Here is an 18,852-nt window from a genome sequence, read left to right as displayed (position 1 = left end):
GTGTGTGATTAACATTTTGATCTATGTTACATTTCTGTGCAATGTAAAAGCCTTAACACAGGCACTTAACACATGACACTTTTCTTCTTTATGTTCATTCATTCATTTCATTCATTCATTTTCTACCGCTTATCCGAACTACCTCGGGTCACGGGTCACTATCTCAGGCGTCATTGGGCCTCAAGGCAGGATACACCCTGGATGGAGTGCCAACCCATCGCAGGGCACACACACACTCTCATTCACTCACACAATCACACACTACGGACAATTTCCCAGAGATGCCAATCAACCTACCATGCATGTCTTTGGACCGGGGGAGGAAACCGGAGTACCCGGAGGAAACCCCCGAGGCACGGGGAGAACATGCAAACTCCACACACACAAGGCGGAGGCGGGAATCGAACCCCCAGCCCTGGAGGTGTGAGGCGAACGTGCTAACCACTAAGCCACCGTGACCCCACTTCTTTATGTTCATGTTACTAAAAATAATGTTTATCCTATCAGGGCTTTAGAAAGCAAGAACATGAACAAGTATTCATGGAGATAGGATTTCAGTAGTGTCCATCCTTTTTAAAAAGGCTGGCATACGCTATAAAAGACTCAATGAAACTTTTCTGAAAACTTCTTTTAAGTTTACAGATTAGTTATGGTTGGCAGAACGAACCTGCCGTCCTTTATTTGGCACTCGCATATTCAAGAAGGTAAACTTTCAACACACGAGTGATAACGTTGCTTATTCGAATAACCTGTCTCTGCTTGTAAAGGTTTTCTAAGCGTTTAAAGGCAATTTTTGTGTGTAATTCAGCATTACTGTACTTTTAATAATTAATCTGTTGTAAGATCTGCTGTTTTTGTGTGTGTTGTGTGTCAGTATATATGCTTTGCAGTTTTGTATGTAAGCTTTTAAACTAAAAAGGCTCGCATCCTGTGTCGCTTCAGAGGTATATGGAGATCGAGGACTTGCACGAGCAGGAGAGGAAAGAGCTGCAAAACAAAGTGATGACGCTGGAGGGACAAACCAGACAACTGGAGCTCAAGACCAAGAACTCAGCAGACCAGAGTGAGTATTTTAATGTTACATTTTATCTCATTTATTTTTCATCCAACTGAGCACTTTTTAAGGTTAAGTGGCTTGCTCAGGGCCTTGCTCAGGGCCTTGCTCAGGGCCTTGCGAGAGTGGGTGTGAGAGTGGGTGTGAGAGTGGGTGTGAGAGTGGGTGTGAGAGTGGGTGTGAGAGTGGGTGTGAGAGTGGGTGTGAGAGTGGGTGTGAGAGTGGGTGTGAGAGTGGGTGTGAGAGTGTGAGGAGTGAGCAGGTTCATGTTTAAAAAAAAAAAAACAAGAGAAAACTCATCCCTGTTTTTTTTTTTTTTCTTTAAATGTATATGTATGGCCTGAGATTGGGCTGAGTAGCTTGATGGGCTGCTGAGCTCCTACACTGATGAGCACATTCACTGCCAAGTCGATCTCTCAGTGGGTGTCGATTACATAACTCCTCAAAATCAAATGACACATCTTGGCAATTCTGTCAGCTCCTTAAATGTTTTCTCTCCCAAAATAAATGGACTTATGGAGTAGAAACCACCGCTGTGACCTTCCCTCAAGCAGGCTGCTTTCCCATTGATGTTTTTTTTAAAAAATTTTTTTTTTTACCTAAGACGCAAATTTAGGATATTTGTGTCTCGATGCTAGATTTGTTTGGAAAGCTTTTATAACTGCAGATATACCACTGCTGGGCCCTTGAGCAAGGCCCTTAACCCTCTCTGCTCCAGGGGCGCTGTATCATAGCTGCCCCTGCACTCTGACCCCAACCTCCTCAGTTGGGGTATGTGAAGAAAAGAATTCCACTGTGTTGTAATGTATATGTGGCGATAATAAAGGCTTTCATGCCCCGTTCTATTCTATTCTATATAATGCACAAATGTCTTACCTAAACACTTTGTAGGCTCAAAACTTGCAGTATATGCAAGTCATTGACTTGAATGTTTGCATTCACCACATGTGAACTGAGAAAGCGCATGGTCGTGGTTAGGGAGGAGGAGGTGGGTGTAGGACCTGGAGCCTGTCCCATGATCTCTGGGTATGAGGCAGCGACTCAGTGGGATGTAGGAACATTTTTTTCTTAATCTGATTAAAAAAGTAATTTCATCTAATTCAAAGTTGAATTATGATTCTCAGCTAGGGGTGTAAGAAAATATCGATACACGTGAGTATCGCGATATTTTGTTTATAAATATCGATATTATTGATATTTATAAAAAAAAAAAAATTATACAGATTCATGGCAGTTTAATTTTGTTCTGTTTATATCCCAACCGCTAGATCGCAGTCTTCTTATCTCTGAACTTAAACAGTGACAGGAAGTACTAGCATAACAGCGCGCTACTAATGTTAACGTTAAAATAGTTTGCTGCTAGTAATGGAGGATGAAAGAATATTTCCAGCTCCCGCTTCAGTGTACAAAGCCGATGTGTGGCGTCATTTCGGCTTTCGTTACAGACCAGGCACGAAAGAGATTGACAAAAGTATTGCTGTTTGTAAAATGTGCAATGCCAACGTCAAATATTCAAAGAACACTACAAATCTGAGAGCGCACATAACGAGGCACCATGCGGATGCACGGATAACAGAACAGCAGCAAATGGCTAACGTTTAAAGAGAGGATCCCCGTCAACTCACCCTGGAGCAAGTTCACAGATCAAAGTTACCACCAACCTCAACGCGTGCAACCAAAATAACTCAGTCAGTACTTTATTTTATTTGCAAAGATATGCGCCCTCTCAGTGTCGTAGAGAAGGAAGGCTTCCGTCATATGCTGAAAACTTTGGAGCCTCGCTACACAATACCATCCCGCCAGCACATTACGGACATCGCTGTGCCCAACTTGTACAATGAGGTAAAAATGAGCGTACTACAATCTCTTAGCTTAGCTGAGAGAGTCGCGTTGACATGTGATGCTTGGACATCCCGGGCCACTGAATCATTCTTAACGATAACAGCGCACTACATAACGACTGAGTGGAATCTGGTCTCGTATGTACTACAGACAAGAGCAATGCATGACAGTCACACAGGGAATAACATTGCAGAATTACTAAAGGAGGCGGTCACTGAATGGGGTTTGGAAGAGAAACATCCAGTGATTGTAACAGACAATGCATCCAATATGAATGTCGCGGCTGGACTCGCAGACATGACCCACATCCGATGTTTTGCGCACAGCCTGAATCTCGCCTCACAGAAAGCACTAAAGTTGCCAGCAGTGGAGTGACCCCTAGGCAGGATCAAACGTGTTACAAGCTTTTTCAGACGCAGCACCATAGCCAGCCACCAGCTAAAACAAAAGCAAGACCTGCTCCAGCTACCAAAACACAGGTTAATTACAGATGTTGTCACGAGGAATAGCTCTTATGACATGATAGATAGATTTTTTTAGAACAACCACCAGCCATCTGTGCAGCACTACTTTCAACAGAGGTCAGAAAGTGTGAAAAGGATGTCTTCACAATGAATGAAGCTGACATCACATGTGCTGAGGAAGTGCTCAAGGCACTGAAGCCAATGAAGAATGCCACATTGGTCATGTCAGAAGAGAGCATGCCCACTCTTTCTGTCATTGCACCACTTTATTCAAAGCTTGTCATGGGCACAGAAGAAAGCCCAGATGATACAAAGACAGCAAAGGACATCAAGGCTGCTATAGCACAAGATCTGGGAAAGAGATATGCCAATGAGAGGGAGACACTGTGCATGGCAGCTCTGGATCCAAGGTTTAAGGATCTACCCTTTCTCTCTGAAATGGAGATCAAAGAGACCTACTCCAAAATGACGGATGCTGTGGTGGCTGCCATAAAGAAGCAACAGAATGTAAGCAAATTAATACGTTAATAAATTAATCTACTTGTTTTTATTAAATACATTACAATTTTAAGTGTATCAGTTAATGTATCTAACATTAGTCCATATTATATTTATAACATGGTTAATATAATAAGTCATTGGTTAAATAATTAAGTTTTAATAAATAGTTGTACTTATTTCTATTTTGTAAATAATTAAAAAATATGCAATAGGCTAATTTATCCTTATATCAGGTTAGATTGTGTTGTGAAAGTTAGACAATTTACTGTAATAATAATAATAATAATAATAATAATAATAGTTCTATTTGATGCTTTGATGTTTTTTCAGCAGCAAGATAGAGAAGTAGTGGAGACTGACCAGTCAAAGGATGTTGAAGATCACCTATCTGACTATGAAGATGGCTCTGCCTCCACCTCCCTGCAACCCATAAAGAGGCCAAGGAAATCATGTGCATTGGCTGACTTGCTTGGAATGGTATTTGCCACTTCTGAAAACAGCACCAAAATCTGCACATGATACTGCTGCATCTGAGATTAAGAGGTTTAGAGAAGAAAAACCTTTGCCCCTCCAAGAAAACAAACTCAGTTGGTGGAAAGAACATGAAGATGCGTACCCTGAGCTATCCAAACTAGCAAAGGGTTTCCTGTGCATTCCGGGCACAAGTGTTTCTGCAGAAAGAGTTTTCTCCACCGCAGGAGACATTGTAACTGCACATAGAAGTGCCCTGACATCTGAGCATATTGACCAGCTTATCTTTCTTCAGAAAAACCTTGACATTAAATAAAAAGACAAATATAAATACAAATGAAAGAAACCTACTGTATAAAATCCAAGTTTAAAGGTTCTGAGAATGTTCAACATCTGTAAATATTTTATTGTTTATATTTGTTTTGTTTTCTTTAGGAATCCTGCAAGCACTTTATTTTTAATTGATATAAAGCAGATGTAATTCTTTTGTTCAGATCAAAATGTTAGGACACTGCATGCTACAATTGTAAACTGAAACTGTGAAGCTTTAAAAGCAGGGTCTAAAAATATATATGGTCTGTTTATAACAGCTAACATTTAATACATTTAGTTTAATGCATTTAAGAAATCCTGCAAGCACTTTATTTTTCCCCCTTGATTCATACTGCACATAAAGTGGTTCAATCATATTGAATGTTACAGGGGCTAATTAATGCAAATGCAGTTCCCACTGTGTTCTGGTTAAATAAAAAACATTTTTTTGCTAAGGTTTGCATATGGTGGTGTTTTTGACAGCTTCTCTAAAACTTTATCCTATAACTAAAATAAGAAACATCCCAATATATCGCTTTGCTTACAATATCGCAATGTATCGCAACATATCGTATCGCAACCCCGTATCGTGATACGTATCGTATCGCCAGATTCTTGCCAATACACAGCCCTATTCTCAGCATGGACTTTGCTTTGCGTTTATATGTAAATCACTCACTCCTCACATCCTCATATCATATTATGCTCTGAAAAGTTCGAACAAAACCTTTACAATGTGTGATCAAATGGAATCAACCCAGTTAATGAATTACACACATGCTCATTTAATCTGACTTCTTATCAAATTAGGACAAATGAAATTGCTTTCTAAAAAAAATTGTCAGATTATGTTTTTCAGCTTTTAGGCAGGAAAGTTAAATAAATGCCACATTATTCCTCATGTATTTCTCATGGCATTGACTTTCATTTCTTTCTTCTGTTACAAATGATATGTTGAATTATTTTCTGTTCTTATTTAGAGAGACAAGTTGTTGGGTTTGTTTACAATCGTTTTCTTTCACGATGTGTTATATGGACTAGTAGAATTTATGTGCACGCACTCAAAGTTGCGTACAAATCCTCCACTTCAACCAGTGAATGTTTCACCATTTGAATCTCGAGTCATTTTCACTGTGGGCTCCTCAACAACAACTGTGTATTTTTTTTTTTCTTCTCTCCTGTCAATCTGTGTTGTGTTGAAGACCTCTTGTGTCCGAGTCTTGTAATTGCATTACAAAGGAGGCAGATCTTCGAAATCTTTAGTCTGATAGAAGCTGCATATATTCAGGGTGATAAAAAAATCTGTCATCTGATAGCGAGACACTAAGCAATGATTTCTGTCTGTCTGTCTAGTTGGAAGATTAGAGGAGAGAGAAGCAGAACTGAAGAGAGAGTACAATGCACTCTATCATCGCCACACCGAGGTGAGGACTGTGTGAGTGTGTGTGTGTGTGTGTGTGAGAGTGGGTGTGTGTGTGAGAGTGGGTGTGTGTGTGAGAGTGAGTGGGTGTGTGTGTGAGAGTGGGTGGGGGTGTGTGTGAGAGTGGGTGGGGGTGTGTGTGTGTGTGTGTGAGAGTGGGTGGGTGTGAGAGTGGGTGTGGGGGGTGTGTGTGTGTGGGGGGGTGTGTGTGTGTGTGTGTGTGAGAGTGGGTGGGTGTGAGAGTGGGTGTGGGGGGTGTGTGTGGGTGTGGGGGGTGTGTGTGTGGGGGGGGGTGTGTGGGTGGGTGGGAGTGTGAGCACGCGCGTGTGCGTGAGCGCACGCGTGTGAGAGTGGGTGTGGGTGGGTGGGTGGGAGTGTGAGCACGTGTGTGGGTGGGTGGGTGGTAGTGTGAGCACGTGCGTGAGTGCATGCGTGTGAGAGTGAGCGTGAGCGAGCGTGTATGCGAGAGAGTGTCAATGTTAATACTGTCTGTAAAGTTTATGCTTGTTACGCTGTAGGGATCTTGGCGATCTTGGCGGATTCCTTTGCGTGTCCTTTCTTGTCATAGTGCCGTGTAGCACCCCGTGTAACTACCTGTGAATTTTCAGATTGCTCGTCCATACAACCAAATTTCTTACACGTGTGAACAGAAGCAAGATTTCAGTTCGTTACTTTTTAATTTCGTGTCTCATTAGATGTACTCACAGTTTATCTACTTACTTTTTGGTTAATCTTTTTTTGTCTTTTGCAGATGATCCATAGTTACATGGAGCACCTGGAGCGTACCAAAATGCAGCAGCTGACAGGGGGGGAAGTCACAGACACAATCACTTTGAGCAAACATAAGTGAGTACGATCGATTGATTATTTTATTCACTACGGATCTGCTTTTTTTTTTTCATCTCTCTCCTCTCATCTGCGGTGCGCTCAAAAGATTCAGTGTTTCTGTATTTTCAGTATTCACACACGATCGTACAAGGATCCGATAACACCTTCATTATTAAAATAAATCGAGCCGATAGTCTGAAGTGAGGTTTACATGAAATTAAACACACTTTAGCACCGGTATAGTATATTAATGAACAGGCTGTTGTGGTGCACATGGAGGCTGGGGGACACACTGACGCTGCAGATGTCTACAAATGTAGGTCAGCAGCATCTCAGCCCAGTCAAGTGTGTGAATATGAGGGAGAGAGGAGGAGGGGAGGGAGAGGGACAGAGGGAGAGGGACAGAGGGAGGGAGAGAGGGAGGGAGGAAGAGAGGGAGGGAGAGGGAGGTATTAGCAGATTTAGAAAATCCACTGGTGGATGGTAATAATGTGGGGAAGTGCAGCAGCTCACACACCGCTCTGTAATAGACTGACCGTATTTGTGAACTGTATTCGTCCCACTCTGAATTGTGCCCTTCATGTGTGTTACTGTGCACTTCTGTGATCAAGCTCTGACTCATGGCTCCTTGCGACGTTCAGTCCAATCACAGCACGCAGGTGTTTCAGGAGCGTGCAGGCGAACGGAAAGCCGGAAAAGGGTCTTCAGATGAATTTTAACTGATTTGAGTTGAGTATGATTTAACTGTCAGTATGAAATAGTTAATTAACATACACTATATTTCCAATCTTTTGGGACACCAAAGTCATTGAATTCACGTGTTTTAATCACTTCCATGGCCACAGGTGTATACATGCAAGAACTTAGGCATGCAGACTGCTTCTACAAACATTTGTGAAAGAAGGGGTCGCTCTCAGGAGCTAGGTGAATTCAAGCGTAGAACTGTGATAGGTTGTCACCTGTGCAATAAGTCCATTTGTGAAATTTCCTCAAATATTCCACAGTTAACTGTTAGTGGGATTATAAATGGAAGCAATGTGTACAACAGCAATTCAGCCTCGAAGTGGTAGGCCATGTAAAATCAGAGAGAGAGAGGTCAGCGCATGCTGAAGAAGTGGCCAACCTTCTGCAGAGTCTATCGCTACAGACCTCCAGACTAGCTGAAGAAATTTGCGTGGAGAGCTTTGTGGAATGGGTTTCCATGACCAAGCAGCTGCATACAATCCTTACATCATCAAGTGCAGTGCAAAGCGTCTATAAAGCACCATCACTGGACTCTATAGCAGTGGAGATGCTTCACTGTTCGGCAATCCCATGGACGAGTCTGGGTTTGTCGGTTGCCAGGAGAACGGTACTTATTTATGGTGTTGGGTTGTTTTTCATGGGTTGTGTTTGGCCCCTTTGTTCCAGTGAAAGGAACTCTTAATGCTTCAGCATACCAAGACATTTTAAACATTTTCATGCTCCCAACTTTGTGGGAACAGTATGGGGATGGCTTCTTCCTGTTCCAACATGACTGCGCACAAATCAAGCTCCATAAAGACATGGATGAGCGAGTTCGGTGTGGAGGAACTTGACTGGCCTGGACAGAGTCTTGACCTCAACTCCATAGAACACCTTTGGGATGAATTAGAGTGAAGACTAGGGTTGCAAAGGGGCGAAATGTTTCCAGTAATTTTCCGGAAAATTTTCTATGGGAACTTCCAAATTGGAAATTTTACTGGAATTTATGGAAATTTATGAGAATTTATGGGAATTATTTGGAAATATAGGGAAATGTATATAAACTATATCATATACAAACATAAATAAACATATTGTTTGGTCATAAGCAGACATGCATGCAAGGTAATATCAATTTTAAAAATGACGTCTTGACTGATTTAATTGTAAGTAGAACTTTAATTGATTCTTTCATTGAGTAACACAAAAGCATAATAAACATTATGCTTGTAATAAACATAATAAACTTAATAATTGTAATAAACATATTTTCCTATGATTGTTGTAAAATGAAAGCATCCCCCACCGTTGCCCTTCTAAAAAAGTCCCAATCAAAATGTAAAATGAAGCATTTTTTCTCAAGTGAGTGTGTGGGGGAGGTTCATCAAATTATCTGTGCATGTGGTAACACTCCTAATTTACTGGCCAATGGCCCTTCAGTAAGCAGTGTGCAGTGTGCAAGTGACCGAGGGGTGCAGGGTACAAATACAACTTACTGTAAATTGAATTAAATCTTGTTGTTTTAAACAAAATTAAAATTATTAAAAGCAAAATTATGCTATAAGTTCCTTGTTATAGGCAACTCTGCATTTTTTTTTTTTTTTTAAATTCCCAGTTTATTCCCATATATTCCCGTTACTTCCCATGGAAAGTTTCCAGCCTTGAAAATTTTGCGAATAGCGAATACCTTCTCGTCCAACATCAGTGCCTGACCTCACACTTCACTTAACTGACATCACTTCTAAAGTAATGGTCAAAATGTCCCATAAACACACTCCTTAACCTTGTGGAAAGCCGTACCAGAAGATTCGAAGCCGTTATAGCTGCAAAGTGAGGGCCGACTTCATATTAAACCCTACGGATTAAGAATGGTCATTAAAGTTCATGTGCACGTAAAGGCAAAAGTCCCAAAACGTTTGGCAATATAGTGTTTGTAACCTTCTTGCACATAAAGCTTCTGTACTGTGTGCCACATCATGTAAATAAAGTATAAAGTACTCCGTGGTCTTTGAGGTGGAGAAATGATTTGGGACAGGTCTCAGGAAGGCGTTAAGCCTCGCTTATGATTTTGCATATTATGTCAAATGTACATGTCAGGGATTTAAAACAATTTGTTAATAAGAAACAGGAACAAAAGACAAGTGGCCAGTTTTAGTGTGAGTCATTGATTGTAAGTGCCACAACTCTGTGCTCTGTACAGGATTTCTAAGTCCTTGTTCCCACAGTCCCCCTCCCTGAGCTCTTCTGTTTATTCTAAGCCAATAGGTTTTAAGGGAGCTGAGGAGCGAGCAGAGAGGCAGCATAAGAAACCAGCAGTCAGTTGGATGCTACTGCAGCGTGAAATGCAGATAAAGTGAGCGAGTGGAAGCTTAGTGGCGCTCGGCACCGAGGCGGGTTTTATTACCAAGCAAGCGTCCATGAGGAGAAAGTAGAGCAGAGAAAGGCAGCGTCAGGAGGATAGAAAAGAGGAAAGTAAAAACAGCAGCAGTAGCTGCTTCAAAACTGGTTTCAACTTTCACCCAGCGTGTGTGTGTGTGTGTGTGTGTGAGCAGATGATGTCACAGCACCGAGAGGCTGCAGAACCACACTTACGCACACACTCATACACAAATATGCACGCCTGTGTGTAGACGGATGTGTATCGTCAGAGCTGCCGATGCTGATGGGATTATTTTGGTGTGTCAGGGGGCATTGGGCGGCCCGTAACGCTTGGCCACGACCATGAGTCCTGGCTGCATGCTACTGTTTGTGTTTGGCTTCGTGGGGGGAGCTGTGGTCATCAATTCGGCTGTGCTGGTCTCACTCTCGGTGCTGCTGCTGGTGCATTACTCTGTTTCGAACGGCCTGCCCGCCATCACACTCCCCAGAAACAGCAGGTACGCACACAGAGACAGACACAGACACAGAGACAGAGAGAGAGAGAGAGAGAGAGAGGAATAGCTCTGTCACCACATCTGAAATAGTGTTCTGTATATAAGCCTGATTATAAATTCATAAAATCTATTTCTAATATTGGAATACTCATCTTTTTCTCTCCACACATTGTTCATAAATGTTTGTGTTTATCCTCTCCTTCCTTTTCCCCTATTGCTTTACTCGATTGTGTTTTTTCCCCCTGCTTCTTCTCATCATTTGTCTGTTCTCTTTATCTGGTCTTCATTGGTAAACATCACAGTTCTTTAACTTCATGCAGCGCTTTAAAGTGTTCAAATATTGCCAAAGATTTTGTTGTAGATAAAAAGCAGTGTAGTGTTTTCCTCTACAAGTTACAGTGAAGGTCTCGGCCAGGTCTCACGCTGCTGTTCCGTCTCTCCCAGCTTGTTATTGTTCTCTCGTGGTAGCTTTTCAATTTCTCTGTTTGTTCCCATGCAAACACTGCTTTGTTGTGCGTAGGAGCCTGTATCTCTTTGATTCTGTACCTGCATACAGATTCCATGATGGTTTGTTCTCCATGGTGTGGTTGCATTTGTGGTATTTTACAGCACAATATAATGCCATTGTGTTCTCAGAACGGTAATTAAATACAGTGGTGGTGCTCAACTATGATAGAATAAAAGCACAGACAATTCAAGCCATTTTTAAAGTAAGATATTCAGTTTTTTCCTTTAAAGAGGATTATAATTGTGGAGCATGTTGTATAGAGCTGGGTAAAGTTTTGGACCTAGATTGGAGATGGACAGACGTGTTTTTATTTATTTCTTTTAAACTTCCTTCGCATGTTAAACTTCAGTGAACAGTCCATGGGTCACATGAGGTTTAGCCGTCAGCAATGTTATCGATGCAAACACCAGCCAGGATTCATTTGGAACTGCAAGTTTGTACAGGGTGTTTACATAAACCACACCATGTATCCTAACAGACACAATGCTGTCTCCTTTTATAGAAAACTTCATCAGGTTTTATCCACCCTGTTCTGTCCTTTAATACAAGTCGTCTGTATCGTCCGTTATTCATTCTTGGGCTTGTGCTTAATTAAATTCATTAAAGAAGCTTCATGTAGCTGAAAGGCCTTGAAAGTCTGATCATATGTCAAATTTGTCAGCTGTTTTAGTCTTTTTGTTCCTCATTGAATTAGAACTACAGTATGTGGGTTGACCTGGCTGGGATGCAGCTTCCCAGAACGAGCAGTCAGCATATGTTGGGATCCAAACCCACCGAATGAATAGAGCTCCGGTGTCACCATGGCAACCAGCATGCGACATGGGCAAAGCGAGGAGTGGGAATGTAGTTTAATGAAAACACATGAGCTACAGTGCAAGTTATATAAGATGAGTTAAATCAGCAGTTTAAAAGCTTTTACATTTGATGATTATTTTATGATGATCTCTGATCAGGTAGGTAGCACTGATTGTTCATTCGATCAATGAATGCTTTTCTGGGATAAAGATGTGATTAATGCACAGTAAGAACAAGTCGATTTGCCATCCGGTTCTCTCTCTTTGTAAACAGAAAGGAGCGGCCCGTGTCTTTGGGGATCTTCCAGCTGCAGGGCGGAGATGTGAGGACCCCCGACCTGCAGAGGGAGCAAGCGGGGACTCCAGGGACGGACACATGGAGGTTCAACGACTTGAGTCATCCTCTTTCCAACACCAGCCTCAAGGTGGCCAAAACATACTGTTATTCCTTACTGTTAAAAGTTCACTTTTATCTTTTTTTGTTTATGTATTTCTTTATTTATTTTCCTCGCCAGTCACCTCTTGCGTAAAATCACTTCGGTTCTTTTAGTATACCGAACTGAGTCTTTTCGTCTATGGGAAATACGCTCAAAAGAAGGCCTCCCAGGATCAACCCCATGACGACATTTTTTGTGCTGAGAGCTTGTCTTTTTGAAAGGATCTGGACACAATGTGTATTAAAATAGCCAGAGCAGCAGTGTGCCAGCAGAGAGGAAGCCTTTTCTGAGTCGGAGGCTCTGCTTGTTATGTCCTGCATGCTTAAACAGAGATTGAATAAGGGTGAGAGTAACGCTTATGTCTAGAATGTCCACGTTTCACTCCTCCTGCTCTCGAAGCTTCTATTGTACACAAAGGCCGTAAAAAAAAAAACAAAACAAAAAAAAACACGATTAATGCTATCGTTCTCTTCATCCGAGTGCACAAATAACTTAAAAATGAAATATTTCTCTATTTTCATGCCCGGTCCAGTGTGATTTAACTGTGGTACTATTTTGGTTGGATTAAAGTACTCTGGGTGTTAAGCTGCCTACTAGTGTTACTACCACAACAACTTTTACTATTTCTACTTCTGCTTCCACCTTTACAATTACTACCACTGAAGGCTCTTTACTTCCAGACAGCTAGTCGAAGTGTTTCAGGAAGAGGTAGGTCTTGTGATAATGTTCAAATATTCCTCTGTGCCAGAACAGAAGAGTCTTGTAGTATACTTACTACTGGTGGGACCAGTCGAGCAGTGCTGGTAGCACTGAGGGTGTGAGGTGCAGTGCAAGGAGTGATGAGGGCTTTGAGGTATGAGGGAGCTGGTCCATTTTTGGCTTTGTAGGCAAGCATCAGTGTTTTGAATCTGATGCGTGCAGCTACCGGAAGCCAGTGGAGGGATCGCAGCAGCAGGGTGATATGCGAGAACTTAATCAGGTTGGAAACAAGTCGTGCAGCTGCATTTTGGATCATTTGCAAAGGACTTGAACAAGTATCTGAACAGCCTGTTTGGATAAAAATGGCCGAATCCTTTTGATGTTGTAGAGCAGAAACCAACATGTGTGCCATTTGCAACATGCAAGGAAAAGGACAATTGATTGTCCATGGCTACCCCCAAAGGTTGTGAGCTGTGACCGAAAGAGAGTTCAGATTGAGTCCACATCAGCAATATCTTCACAGTAACCATTAACAATGATGGCTACACCTGTCATTTGTCTGCACACAACAGGTGAAAACCACTACAGGGAATTTTAAAGGCATTCCCTAAACGAGTCTGTCAGATAATTGCCATCATTACTGTATATACTCGGTGTGAACAATAAAAGCTGATCTAGAGTGCGATATGATGATTAAACAGGATTGTATCATCCCAGCTCCAGGGATAAAGTCTCACTGTGAGTGACTGTGAGTGTGACAAACAGTCACACACTCACCCATTCTATACGCGTCCAGAACCATTCAGGTGAGACGAGAAAATATGACTGGCGTCTCTCTCCCAACAGAGCTTCACTCACAGGAAGTGTTGGACATTGGAAATGTCCTCAGGGTAATTGATGACTTATGACTTAATGTGTTTATTTTACGTGGTGTCCAGATCTGGGGTTTATTTGTAATAGCTATGAACTTTGAGGTATAAAGAGAAAACCCAAGGAACCTTTGAGAGCAGATCAGAAACTGGTGTATAGAGTTTGAAAGCAGAGAGAGATACACTGTATGATTGAAGGTTTCTGGATACCTGACTATCAAATATACAAATACAAATATAACATACAAATACAAACATACAAATATATGCTTTTTGATTGTCCCAAATACTCTCAGCACTTCTAATACCCTTCAATCTTCTGGAAAGGCTTTCCACAAGATTTTGGATTGTGACTGTGGGCATGTGTTCAATCAGCTACGGTAGTGAGATCAGACACTGATTTTAGGAGAGGAGGCCTGGGCTTCATTTCGCATCACGTCAGTTTATGCTGAAGTGGTTGAGTCCAAGTCAGAACATTCATGGAGCACAGGGGCATTGTCATGTTGCCTATATTCCCATGATTGCCTAATGCTCAGAAGGTTGTGAGTTCAAATCCCAAGTCCACCAAGCTGAAGTATGGATCAGGTCAAATGCTTGCCACAAGACTTCGTTTCCTCACTGCATCCCATTTGTGAAATAGATATTACAGAGGGATCAGTTAAGTGTTTTAAAACCATGCCTAATTTTTCTTTGTTATATTTTGACCTGAGTTGTTGTATCTTTTCCTATATATGTATGCGAAATGCAGCAGCATCAGACGATCTGTGTTCTGAGATGTATCGATCACTGGAAATTCTCCCGAGCCAATTTCTCAGTGGCTTTAATCCCCACCATAGATTCTCTAACACAAAGGAGCACTGATGTTGTTACTCCTCCTGCTAAGAAGACACAGGCTGTCCTTTGTGACCTCCATGACTCGGCGTTTCTCGCAGATTTACCGTCTATCACACAAGGCGGTCTGTTTGTCTCTCCCACACATGCAGTATGGAGGACGGAAAGTAGGCCACAATATAATATTACCAATCTTGCCTCCGTGCCAGGCTTAAAAAGGTGGCCAGGCGCTGTCATGGCAACAAGAAAGGGTACCGTTGCATGTTGTAAACAGGCGGTGACCTCCCATCAGGCATCTCTTTTATGTGTGCGAGTCTTGGAAAGGAAAAGTGGGAGGAGAAAGGAAGACACTTGAGCATTCAGGCTGCTGCGTCTTCTGCCTGACAAATAAATTTATTGATGTAATGAAAGTTCTTTAAACAGCACACAGATAAAGTAGATTTTTGCTCGGAAAGACAATATTAATAAAACATTTTTTGCCACAGCTGCTCAAAGACAAGGCATTCCTCTTTTTCAACTCATAAACCAACTAGAATATATATGGAATTATATATATTATATAGAGGTGAAGAGACGAGTACAGGTGGGTTGGAGTGGGTGGAGAAAAGTGTCATGAGTGTTGTTTGACAGAATGGTGTCAGCAAGAATCAAAGGAAAGGTGTAGAAGACAGTAGTGAGGGCAGCTCTGCTGTATGGGTTAGTGACTGTAGCAGTGAGGAAAAGACATGCGGCAGAGAGGGAGGTAGCAGAGATGAGGATGTTGAGGTTTTTCTCAGGAGTGACGAGGATGGACAGGATTAGGAACGAGCACATCAGAGGGACAGCTCAGGGTGGCTGTTTTGGGGACAAGGACAGAGAGACTAGATTAAGATGGTTTGGACATGTACAGAGGAGGGAGATTGTTATATAGACAGATGTTGGAGATGGAGCTGCCAGGTAAGAGGCCAAGAGGAAGGCCAAAGAGGAGATATATGGATGTGTTAAATGAGGACATGAAGTTAACTGGTGCGAGAGAAGAGGATGCCGAGGATAGACTTAGGTGGAAACAAATGATTCGCTGTGGCGACCCCTAATGGGAAAAGCCGAAAGTAGGAGAATATATTATATAGAGTAAATATACACTCACCGGCCACTTTATTAGGTATACCTTACTAGTACCGGTGTGGTCTTCTGCTGCTGTAGCCCATCTGCCTCAAGGTTCGACGTGTTGTGCGTTCAGAGATGCTCTTCTGCATACCTCGGTTGTAACGAGTGGTTATTTTGAGTTACTGTTGCCTTTCTATCAGCTCGAACCAGTCTGGCCATTCTCCTCTGACCTCTGGCATCAACAAGGCATTTGCGCCCACAAAACTGCCGCTCACTGGATATTTTCTCTTTTTCGGACCATTCTCTGTAAACCCCACAGATGGTTGTGCTTGAAAATCCCAGTAGATCAGCAGTTTCTGAAATACTCAGACCAGCCCGTCTGGCACCAACAACCATGCCACGTTCAAAGTCACTTAAATCACCTTTCTTCCCCATTCTGATGCTGGGTTTGAACTGCAGCAGATTGTCTTGACCATGTCTACATGCCTAAATGCATTGAGTTGATGCCATGTGATTGGCTGATTAGAAATTTGCGTTAACGAGCAGTGGGACAGGTGTACCTAATAAAGTGGCCGGTGAGTGTATATAAAAGTCAGCTGAAAATAATTTCTACTCTGCTACGTCTTTGAGGGTGCTTTCACGTATGCAGTGTTTATTCTGAATCTGGTTTGTTTTCCCCGTAATGTGGTTCATGTAGGCAGGTGAGAACACTGCAATAACGTAGTTTAAGAGAATGAAAAGTCAAAGACAATATGATTTGTGGTCTTTTTTTGTTTTACTGGATACCATTATGTTGGAATAAGGAAATAACTTAAAATTTGAATTAGCCAAAATACAAAAATACAATGTTCGATGCGATTAAAAGCCATGATCGACTAAAGCAGCTGATGAAAAAGACTAAAGAGCATGATTTCTGCAGCAAGAATGCTATATTTGAAAAACTAAAATCAACAGGACCAAGCGGAGAAAGAGAATACAACAGTTATTTATTCATGTTCTACAGCGTTAACATCAACTCCCAAGACTGAGTGGAACTAAAAGAGCCTGAAAAGAAATTAGCATTTTAGCTCAACGTACCCGATCAGACCAGCGGATACATGTGAACGCTCCTCTTTCTCTTTCTGAATAGCTAAAAGCAGCTGAAAGCAAGAATAAGAGATCCTACATGACTTTGGATTTCCCCTGGACCGATCTCACTAAGGTAGCTGTCTGTTGCATCGTGAGCCTCACGGTAGCTCCAGCATGCATGGACTTGTGCGTGTGAGTTAACGACTGTAATGTAAATAATGATCGGGAATCTATAGTACCAGTATAAAGGAAAGTGTGCGTTCAGCATCTGTGTAGATGCACGTGATTTTCCGTTTCCTGTTTGGTTTGGTTTATGTAGTTATTATAATATTAATTATTATTATCATGTTAGTCTTTGTGTCATTCTGCTTTGCATATCTCCGCTTGTGTTGGTTATGAACAGTTTCATGCATGATGCTGATGAACATGACATTATTTGTGATTACGTTGCCGGGACTGTGTTTAAGATATATTATTTCACAGGTTGATCACAGGCCAGAGTTTGGAATCCAGACACATTAAACACCTGAATGTTAATTTACTCGGTCTCCTACATCCTTTCAGGATGAACTCGCAGACGCCAATCATAGAGGCTCCAAGTCGGCCACTCCGACGTCCACGGCGTCTTCGGCCGCTGCGTCGGCATCTGTAGAAGTGTCCCAGACTAAAGCGTCGGAGGGACTGAACAGAAACCTGAACTCCAGCAGCATGAAGCCGGACAGCAGGAAGAACATTAAAATACAGGAAGCTGTAGCTACAGAGGTGCTTCCTAAAGGTGAGCCATGTTGTTCTTATTACAGCCATCTCTGTACACCTTTATCATTGGATCTTTATTCTTGGAGCAGTGGAGGCTCAAGTGGTTAATGTTTTGGGTTGTTGATTGGAGGATCAGGGTTTATGCCACAGCACTACCATTGTTGGGCCCTTGAGCAAGGCCCTTAACCTTCTCTGCTCCAGGGTGCTATATCATAGCTGCCCCTGTGCTCTGACCCCAATCTCCAAAGATATGTGAAGAAAGAATTTCACTGTGCTGTGATGTAGAAGTGACAAAATAAAGGCTTCTATTCTATTCTAAAGCAGATTCATTACAAGCTATTTTGTGCCTTTGAATAGATGTCATGGAGAACACTGAGAAATCAGAGGTGCAGGCGATTATTGAGTCCACCCCGGAACTTGACATGGACCTGAGCGGCTGCAAAGGCTCCAGGTACGTTCTTATCGATTCAGTCACTTTAGCACACAGTACCTTTTTTTTTTTTTTTTTTTTTTTTTTTTTTTAATCAGTACTGTGATGTCACTACTGAAGCACAGATGAAGAGCAAGGAATTTTAAACTTGCGCTCTGTCTCTCCTCCTCTGTAGTAGCATTATCCATACGACTTTTCTCAGAATTTAAAGTGTGTAAAGCGATTCAGCTTCATTATTTTCATCTTTATTTTCCTTTGTGTGTGTTTTCTGCCTTCTTCCTCAGCACTCCTACTAAGGGGATGGAGAACATAGCTTTTGAACGCAACACCGATTCCCTGTTTGAGGAGCTCTCATCAGCAGGCACAGACCTCATCGGAGATGTTGACGAGGGCGCTGATCTGCTGGGTAGCTAGTTCTTATTGACCGTGCACCATACATGTCTGGTGGGAAATATGTGTAGAACCAAAACTTTACTCACCGCTAGATACACAAGCATGGAATAAGAAGAATCTGAAGAAACGTTTACATTACACTTTATCTTTCGAATCTCTCTTTTTTGGGATTTTCATTTTTTTAATGAACCTAAATGAAGTCTTTCACTACATTACTGATATGTGAGGATTGTGTTTCCAGAGAAACATTGCTTGTTTACTGATGACAAGTTCTGCTTTGTGCCTCAGTCTTTACTTTATTCCTCACTAAACATAATCATGATGAATACTTCAGTATGAATGTGTTACTGCCATACACTTTGTCATTTTCTACTTCATATTACTGCCTGACTTTACATGATAAATCTTAATTCTATTTGAAATTAGTTTTTAATTCACTGGTTGGAGCGTAATTTACATTCATGCTGAAGGTTTCAGTTTTCTCTCAACCTTT

The 18,852-nt window shown here is 41.8% G+C and overlaps 2 protein-coding genes across 5 annotated transcripts in view; both read left to right on the top strand.

Annotated features, from left to right (window-relative positions):
• spag9b (sperm associated antigen 9b) overlaps nucleotides 1-18,852 on the top strand; it is a 44,944-nt gene that overhangs the window by 10,073 nt on the left and 16,019 nt on the right. Inside the window, exons 2-9 of one of the 4 annotated variants that reach the window (XM_060861755.1) lie at nucleotides 943-1,063; nucleotides 5,998-6,068; nucleotides 6,816-6,910; nucleotides 12,065-12,215; nucleotides 16,842-16,913; nucleotides 17,345-17,555; nucleotides 17,894-17,987; nucleotides 18,251-18,372. In XM_060861755.1, the coding sequence (XP_060717738.1) occupies nucleotides 943-1,063; nucleotides 5,998-6,068; nucleotides 6,816-6,910; nucleotides 12,065-12,215; nucleotides 16,842-16,913; nucleotides 17,345-17,555; nucleotides 17,894-17,987; nucleotides 18,251-18,372 (937 nt within the window). Of the gene's footprint in view, nucleotides 1-942; nucleotides 1,064-5,997; nucleotides 6,069-6,815; nucleotides 6,911-10,246; nucleotides 10,492-12,064; nucleotides 12,216-16,841; nucleotides 16,914-17,344; nucleotides 17,556-17,893; nucleotides 17,988-18,250; nucleotides 18,373-18,852 lie in introns of those variants that run through there. The other 3 variants (XM_060861763.1, XM_060861772.1, XM_060861779.1) reach the window with 3 other exon arrangements.
• Nucleotides 2,071-5,075, top strand: LOC132859869 (E3 SUMO-protein ligase ZBED1-like). The gene is made up of 2 exons (XM_060890840.1): nucleotides 2,071-3,867; nucleotides 4,192-5,075. The coding sequence occupies exons 1-2, from the start codon at nucleotides 3,508-3,510 to the stop codon at nucleotides 4,378-4,380; spliced, it is 549 nt and encodes a 182-aa protein (XP_060746823.1). The 5' UTR covers nucleotides 2,071-3,507; the 3' UTR covers nucleotides 4,381-5,075.

Source organism: Tachysurus vachellii, chromosome 2, assembly GCF_030014155.1.
Source record: "Tachysurus vachellii isolate PV-2020 chromosome 2, HZAU_Pvac_v1, whole genome shotgun sequence".
In the NCBI taxonomy this organism is placed as follows: domain Eukaryota; kingdom Metazoa; phylum Chordata; class Actinopteri; order Siluriformes; family Bagridae; genus Tachysurus; species Tachysurus vachellii.
Note: the sequence above shows the minus strand (reverse complement) of the source record. Positions and strands in the feature narration are given on the sequence as shown.

What these genes read in the sequence shown, in the direction of transcription:
- LOC132859869 (XM_060890840.1), top strand. Translation starts at nt 3,508, where the DNA reads ATGAATGAAGCTGACATCACATGTGCTGAGGAAGTGCTCAAGGCACTG. An exon ending in CCATAAAGAAGCAACAGAAT is followed by an intron (nt 3,868 to 4,191) that starts GTAAGCAAATTA and finishes ATGTTTTTTCAG; the next exon opens with CAGCAAGATAGAGAAGTAGT.